The following is an 8,643-nucleotide window of genomic DNA, read 5'->3' as shown; positions in this document are numbered from 1 at the left end:
TGGGCAGTATTCTGTTAAAGTTACCATGGGCAGTACTCTGCTAAAGTTACCATGGGCAATATTCTGCTAAAGTTACCATGGGCAATATTCTGCTAAAGTTACCATGGGCACAATGAGAACAAAGTTATCATGGAACCTATAAGACAACGTATGTAAATCGCTATAAACTATTTTTTTTTACGTGTGATTCCCTAAGTCAAACCCGTATCTGTTAGAACCATAACCCACAGTTTCCACAGACAGCAGATAGTCCTACAATTCACAAACTACACTAAACATTAGCAAGCTCCAACTATTCTATTATTCACTCTATGCTTACAGAGTTCCAGACTCTAAAACAAACCTTAATTTGAAACTCTTTCTATTGGAATGTAGACGAAAAATACACAAGAAATAAGTACCTCTTGTATATTCCCTGAGTGACAAACACCATACAAACTCGGTGTGTAAATAAAGGAACGTCAAGTATAGAAATTATCTCCTAACGCAATAAAAATAAATAACATTTTCCTTGTTCTAAAGTACAGAAGCATCTAATTTCTCCATTAGAAAACTATAAATATCAACTAAGAATACAACACGAAGAATATCTCTAAATTGGACAAGTATATACATGGAAAGTTTACACAATAAAAAAATCAACAATTAATCCTCACTGTTATTATAGTGCAATTTTAACACAAAAGACTACGTCAAAATTCTGATACTTTATTGAAATTAAATGTCCCTTGTACTAGTGGCCCTCGTCCAAGAGAGAGAATAGGGAGACAGACAAGGTTAGGACACTTCTGGTCAGGTTAAACCCCTCATATTGGACCATAGTCCAAGCATGAGAACGGCCCGTGGTATTATGGGCTGTGGATTTACGGAACAGGTTACGAGGCAACATAATTGGCGTGAAGTTGTTGGATTGTTTCGAGTGAAGGTTACAGATATATATGAATGGGTGTGGTGGGATAATAGGAGCTGCCTCACAATAGGCCTCCCACTGATTCTGTTTTGTCCCTATTCTCCTAATTTATAATCTGGAGTACTCCGCTCCATTTGCTAAAGAATGCCGGCTAGAATATACCTACTAGATTAAAGTATTTCCTTTACCAATTCTTATTTTCAATCATTATTTCTATATCTTATAGATAACATTTAATGTGCGCGCGCGCGCGCGCGCGCGTGTGTGTGTGTGTGTGTGTGTGTGTGTGTGTGTGTGTGTGTGTGTGTGTGTGTGTGTGTGTGTGTGTGTGTGTGTCTCCAAAGTAGGAGGCCAGACGCCAGAGGCTAGCATCACACAACTTTCCAACATGAAACAAAAGGGAATAAGGGATTGTCAGAGCGGGCGGGATCCGCCTTATATATATATATTCTTTCTTTATTATGCACCCCATACCCATCCCGTGGGCGGTGGTGTAAAGGATTACAGAGGCACATAATCGGTTCAGGAACTGAACCCTCTAGTTCGTTTAGCTAAGCAAATAACAATGTTTGACGCCAGTTACAAAATTATCAATGCCTCCTTAGTGCCACCCTTTAACATTTCTATGCTTACTCCAGCCGTTTTTAAGCCCATTTTCATGTTTACTAAAAATAAGATAAATTCATTGGGACAATTAGCCCACTGCAGCTTACCCATCTCCTATGTTCCAGTGTTGACTGCCAGTATGCTGGATGATCCGTCTGGGTCTAGAAGACAGTAGCATGTAACCTAGTGTTAGTTGGCTCAGTTTGTTTGAACTGAAGTTCCTTGCTGATGTCTAATTTCTATAGTCATTATATTCGTCAATCATTTCAATGTTGTTTGTCAGGGTACCTCCGGTGATGATCTGGTTGTGTGTAAAGATCATATATTCCTTGAAGGGGGCTTGTGCTTACATCCCACTTAAGACCTCGTCAGAGACCAACACAAGGACAGGAATGGCAGCCAAGCACAAGAGAGCCAAATAGTTACCAATTGACCCAAAAACATGATCTAGAAAAGAAATGTGAATGAGGAAAAGATAAAAAACAACGAATGAAATAATTCAAAAATGACAAACATTATTCTACCCAAATGTTTAAACATATGAACCAAACTATTATGAAGCAAACTAAAAAACGAACACTGGACAACAATTATGCAGAGGGAACGACTCCGCCTAAGCAGGAGACGGAGGTAGGCTCCACAGGCGACATATCTATAGCTCACAATATCAAAATACCAGTTTAAACGCTTTCGTGTAATTCAGCACATCTTCAGAAGCATATACCAAGTACATACTTCTAAAGTTGTCTTGAATTACACGAATTGTGCGTGTGCGTGTGTGTGTGTGTGTGTACACTCACAGAATTTCTATGTATAGTGTGTGTGTGATCTGTATTCGAAAACTGTACTTGTAGTGTCAAGCATTAGCACACAGATCTCGCTTTTCCGGCAGCGGGTCATTTAAGACAATGATTCCCTACCTTCACTTTCTGATTATACCTCCTTCCAAAACTGTTATGGAATAAGTTTCCAGACTTTCCTCTTGCGTGCGTGGCAGTTTGTGTGCCTGCCAGAGTGCCTGAGAGTCTGAGTGCCTGGGAGTCTGTGTGCCTGCCAGAGTGCCTGGGAGTCTGTGTGCCTGCCAGAGTGCCTGAGAGTCTGTGTGCCTGCCAGAGTGCCTGGGAGTCTGTGTGAGTGCCAGAGTGGTTTGAGCGTCGGCAGCCGTTCTTGTTTGAATGAATCAAATGTTGACCTTCAGAGAAGAATTGCATCTCTTACGAGGAGAATGGTAGTGGAGGAGTGTCCCTGAACGAGGTGCCCAGCCTGGATGGTGGCAGAGTGGGCGGGGCACTGGGAGGGTCACCATTGTCAGGGAGTGAGAGGCCACGTATATAAGGCAGCGGACAACCTTAACACTCATCACACTCCAACATGAAGCTCCTGGTGAGTACTACCTGTCCTCAGGTCCTGAGTCCTGCCTGTCCTCAGGTCCTGAGTCCTGCCTGTCCTCAGGTCCTGAGTCCTGCCTGTCCTCAGGTCCTGAGTCCTGCCTGTCCTCAGGTCCCGAGTCCTGCCTGTCCTCAGGTCCTGAGTCCTGCCTGTCCTCAGGTCCTGAGTCCTGCCTGTCCTCGGGTCCTGAGTCCTGCCTGTCCTCGGGTCCTGAGTCCTGCCTGTCCTCAGGTCCTGAGTCCTGCCTGTCCTCAGGTCCTGAGTCCTGCCTGTCCTCAGGTCCTGAGTCCTGCCTGTCCTCAGGTCCTGAGTCCTGCCTGTCCTCAGGTCCCGAGTCCTGCCTGTCCTCAGGTCCTGAGTCCTGCCTGTCCTCAGGTCCTGAGTCCTGCCTGTCCTCAGGTCCTGAGTCCTGCCTGTCCTCGGGTGCTAAGACAACAACAGTATTTTACAAAAACTGCCGACAAAATTTTCATTCGTTACTGTCTCTCTTTAAAAAGATAAAAACTTGTTTGCAATATGTATTATCCAAAATACATATTTCATGTTCAGTCAGATATTTTGTAAGGTGTGAGGGAATATTAACTACTTGTTACATGATATAACTTGAATTGTTCAATCTCATTTACAACATGCACGTAATCATTGCACTGTAAATAACAACACTGGCTCTAACAGGAAACCCGTTTACATCTATTACAACAACCAGAAATAGTTGATAAAAAGCTTGAATAAACATTATTGGCTACTTATAAATATGATCTATTCAGAATGAGAGCTTGAGCAAAATTTGCTTAATTTAACTGTAATTTCAATTTGTCTAATAGATACTCTTAATTAAAGAATTATATGTGTATATTAATTAATAAGTGATAACAAGTATAAGGCATTTACGTGTATCTGCGCACGCAAAAAATGTATTCAAAATTTTATATTGTTAGTGGTAAATCTAGTAATTCTTTAACACTACTCTCAGTCATCCTTGTGGCCACGGCTGCCACACTTCTGGGCCACGATTTTGCTCACGCCTACTGGGCCACGAGTCTTCAAGCATTTACGCATTCACTTACGAAGCCTGTACATCGTTCAACTATCATAGTGGCTTTGTTTAAATTTATTAAACAGTGTACGAAAAAAAACTTCGAAACTTCACAACCCGAGGTTATCAAACAACCTCGTAGTGATTTGAGCTCATAAACTGTTTAATGAATATAAAGCTGAAATGATTGTTGAAAGATGTTCAGGTTTCGAAAGTGAATGCATGAATGCTTGATGAATCTTGGCCTTGGTCCTAAACGTTCTCCGAGAGTCTGTTGGTCTGTTTAATGTCATTTCACAGTTACAACACAATACATATTAGTATCATTTACATCTTTTGTCAGGTTGTGTTCTCAGTGATAGTGAGCGCAGTATCCGCGGCCCCACAGGGGTACAGCCTGCCCGCGCCCCCTGGTCCAGCACTTCCCCCTGGAGGACCTCCTCCTGGAGCACCTCCTCCTGTAGGATGTCAGAACGGTGAAGTGCTTCACGTGGACGGCTCCTGTGTTACTCCTCAGGTGGTCAGAAAACTGTATGTGTTCAACGCTCCTGAACACCAGCAGCCCCTGGGCCCCCCTCCAGTGGTCCCACCACCTACAGTGGAACACAACATCTTGTTCATCCGTATTCCCGAAGGTGGTCAAGGCCCTGAGCCCATCGTGGTGCCGCCGCCCAGCCAGAAACACGTCGTGTACGTCCTCAACAAGCAGTCCGACCAGGCACAGCGAGTCATCGAGGTCCCAGCACCGCCGCCCAGCAGCCCCGACGTGTACTTCGTCAACTACAACGAGGGAGACAACCCGACCCTCCCCGATGGTACGGACATCCAGAGTGCCCTCAGCTCCGCGGTCCAAGGTGATGGGCAACTCATCACCGGCACCGGGGGAGCTGCAGCTGGAGGTGAAGCTGCTGTTCCAGGACCCGTTGGAGGCGATAGTGGGTTTGGTGTACCTTTAGATGATGCAAGTTCAGCTGGATTCGACGGTAGTGCCGGAGCCGCTGGAGCCCCAAGTGGTGGGTACAGTCCTCCCCCCAGCCCCGTACCCCCACCCCCTGGTCTATATTCCTCCCCATAAGCTTCTTCTCTCAACCCAAGACAACGATCCTGATTTTATTATGACCACAATTTAAGATAATATAATAATTTATAACTGCTGCCTTCTGACCTGTTCTATTTATGAAAATTATAATAATTTATTGTTTCTTGTAATCTGGCATCTCCATTTTGTACAGTCTAGTAGCTTCAGAAATACCATGTGAGTAAATCTTGAAAATATATTTATCATCTATTATAATGAGCCTCATACTTCCTGTCTCAAATCTTTGCTGGAGTTAGTTTGTATCGTGTCAATTTTTTTAAATTTTGCCCCGAGGGGCGAGTTTATTGGGCAGCGCCACTCACCTTGTGAGTGGACACACCGCCATAGCAGTATGTACAACACTCCCCAATAGGAAGAAAACCCGCTGGGTTGTTCATCCTGTCAATATGTATTACCTGTTAATATGTATCACTTCTCAATACGTATCACCTGTGTCACTGGGGGAGAATAGGAACTATGTACTGCAGAGAGGGATGCTGATGACACTGTCACTGCCGACCTCACTTCCTCCCCGGCAAACACACACCGAAACTACGACGTTGGTACAACGTTCGAACAAGTTTTAACACCTCCTAACCAGTTATAACAACCAATATATTAAGTTGTAACAACGTTCTAATACGTCATAAACACGTTAAGCCAAGATGTAACAACTTTATTACAAGTTGTAACAAACGGAAAATAGAGACAGTTTCGGTTTGTGTTTCCAGGGTCCGTCACAGGACTTACAGCTGCGAGGATAAGTCCTCTCTCTCTCTCTCTCTCTCTCTCTCTCTCTCTCTCTCTCTCTCTCTCTCTCTCTCTCTCTCTCTCTCTCTCCCCTACACTCCTCTACCCTCGTACTCAAGTCAGCACTTAGGGAGCCAATCGGCCGAGCGGACAGCACGCTGGACTTGTGATCCTGTGGTCCTGGGTTCGATCCCAGGCGCCGGCGAGAAACAATGGGCAGAGTTTCTTTCACCCAATGCCTCTGTTACCTAGCAGTAAAATAGGTACCTGGGTGTTAGTCAGCTGTCACGGGCTGCTTCCTGGGGGTGGAGGCCTGGTTGAGAACCGGGCCGCGGGGACACTAAAAGCCCCGAAATCATCTCAAGATAACCTCAAGAAGATAGCCCCCCCATGTATACCAACACATGAGCACAGAGACCTCAGCAACTCCCCCTGAAGGCTTACTAGGATAGTACTCCGTCCCCAGAGGATAGGAGGTAGAAAGTAACGTGTCAAGGTAAACAGTCCATCCTCCTGTTTAGGTAGTACTTATAGTACCCATGACGACCGTCGTACATATATTGATATAGAAGGTAATTAGAAAGTAGAAATCGGTACCACTGAATTTGGACAAACTGGATAATTTGTTATACTGATGTTGTAAAGAAAACGTAATATAACATAATCTTCCCAAGCATAATACAAGCTATCTGAGGCCTAATATAGTACATATATGTACTATAATAGGCACAGGAATATTTAAGCTTGGTTTTTAGCTATATTTGTTTCCTATTCTACAAAGTGAATAGTATCAAACTTTATTATCAAATTCTCCATTACATCTATGTGTGTACGATAATCCACATAGCTACTAAAAGTACTATCTTAACAGGAAGATGGGTTGAGGTGATTATATGACGACCCAATACTCGGGGTATTCACCTACACACGCCCACTGCTGAGGGAGAAGGCTTCTCCAAGGTTCAGTGATCCAAAGTGGCTCTCCCAGGTATGAGGCTACGCTCCCCGAACTCTCAAAGCTTCTTTCTTCTTACTCAGTGGTCAATAGATAATTGTTTAGGCTTTCGTGTAGGTCAGAGGTGGCATAGATTAAAATAGAAGCAGAACGGAAACACAGTGTTTAAAATTAATATTAACATTTACTAAGAAAATATACACATTCGAAAGCTAGCAGAGGCAAGCTAGTAGCTTGCCTCTACTAGCCTCATTTAATTTCAAAATAAATGGTACCTCGAGCTTCAATAAATGAACGCTGCTTTACTTGATTAAACTAGACAATTATAATGTTACTTTGACATACTAAGCTGATTCACAACACAACATGAGGCTTCGTAATTAATCTTCATCTGGAACATAATAATAATTTAATAGCTTCTCTTCACCATATAAATTAAACTTCACTGGCTCTTTACAGTGCAAACATAAACGTATCATATATTTATATATATATATATATATATATATATATATATATATATATATATACTCCTAATGCATCCTGGTACATGAAATTGCGTCACTAAACATGCTGCAGGTTCCCTAGGAACTTCTAAAGCAGGAAGCCCTTTCTTATCACCCAGCTCACTGTAGTCTCAGCTGCCACACTAACAGTCACTGCTCCACCAACTGATCCATTACGTCAGACATATCCTCGGGCTCCTCTTCTCTATTCTCACAATATCCTTGATGTTGTTGCACATCACTCACTAGGCTCCTCTTCCAATGAAATCTACAAATATCTTCGTCCCTTCGAAGCACTAAGGGACGTGTCCTCGGAGAGGTCCACTACTATCTATAACGTTGATTTCCCATAAGTGAGGAGATGGTGTGTCGCTCCGCAGGACATACCCCCTCCTGGGTAGCTTCAGACCATTGTTGTCTGCACTAATGCGCTACCGCGGCTGAAGACTACAACAACGACTATTGCCTCCAATGGTTGAGCCAACGTTAATCACACGCAATATCATTGTTTATTCACGTTGGTCACTGGTTACTCACTGATTGGCCGATAAAATAACACAACTGTCACTGGCCTTGCTCACAGGGGGAAAAGTTAATAAATCACTCTCATACCTGTCGTATGAGGTAGAATTCTGGGAATGCGCAACCCTCTTACAAATAACGTCGCTTTTCGCTCGTATGCGCACTAAGACTACAAATTGTTGCTCTTCATATTAGGCTCAACTTGTGACACAATTAATTGCTAATCTGGCGAATTTTCCCTGTTGTTGTGGCGCGACACCCGTCCTCCTTCACGTCTGCAAGGTCACTGACCTTAGCTTCAATCCCTGAGCCCGCCTCGGCCCCCGCCGATGACGGCACAGCAAAACTATTGCAGATTTGCTGTGAGCCTCACTATCCAGAGAAGATAGGCAGCGAGCCTGTCTCTCTATCCACTCATACCTTTCGTTATACGACCTTGAGGCCGGCGTAGCTGCAACGGGCGAGTACCGGGATGTCTCGCCTGCCGCCATCTTGTTTCTGCTTCCGTCTCTCTTCACTTTATAACCTAAATTCGCCCCAGAATCATGCTGGAGACACTTTCCTCAGCAACTTAAAAGCATTGTTTGAGCCACCTTATGATCTTATTAAGTGGGATAAATGACTCACGAGGCTGGAGAGTACTGCATCTAGACGGCGATCGTAACACCTGTCAGTATGTATCACCTGTAAATGTTTCGCCTTTCAGTATATATGTAACACAATCTTGAGTGGAAATTTTCAAATACTCCCACGCCTACAACAGCAACACATCAGTCTCTGAGGCGGTGAAACACTCACTGCCTCTAGGCCTAACTACGTTCTGGACCCGTGAGGTACTGGGACAGAGTCTTCAGGTGGGGGAGGGGGGGGGAAGAGGGTGGTGTGGGCTGG

At 44.0% G+C, this 8,643-nt stretch overlaps 2 protein-coding genes across 2 annotated transcripts; both read left to right on the top strand.

Moving 5' to 3' along the window:
• Window positions 1-2,887: 2,887 nt before the first annotated feature.
• LOC123745154 (late cornified envelope-like proline-rich protein 1) lies at window positions 2,888-3,406 on the top strand. Its single transcript, XM_045725463.2, has one exon. The coding sequence runs from the start codon at window positions 2,888-2,890 to the stop codon at window positions 3,404-3,406; it is 519 nt and encodes a 172-aa protein (XP_045581419.2).
• A 537-nt stretch (window positions 3,407-3,943) lies between these two features.
• On the top strand, window positions 3,944-5,143 carry LOC138350134 (WAS/WASL-interacting protein family member 3-like). The gene has a single exon (XM_069300445.1). It carries the CDS (start codon window positions 4,228-4,230, stop codon window positions 5,014-5,016), a length of 789 nt encoding a protein of 262 aa, XP_069156546.1. The 5' UTR covers window positions 3,944-4,227; the 3' UTR covers window positions 5,017-5,143.
• Window positions 5,144-8,643: the final 3,500 nt, after the last annotated feature.

The sequence above is a fragment of the Procambarus clarkii genome, chromosome 44 (genome assembly GCF_040958095.1).
Source record: "Procambarus clarkii isolate CNS0578487 chromosome 44, FALCON_Pclarkii_2.0, whole genome shotgun sequence".
NCBI classification, from domain to species: Eukaryota; Metazoa; Arthropoda; class Malacostraca; order Decapoda; family Cambaridae; genus Procambarus; species Procambarus clarkii.
The sequence above is the reverse complement of the archived record's forward strand: the minus strand, read 5'-3'. Positions and strand labels throughout refer to the sequence as shown.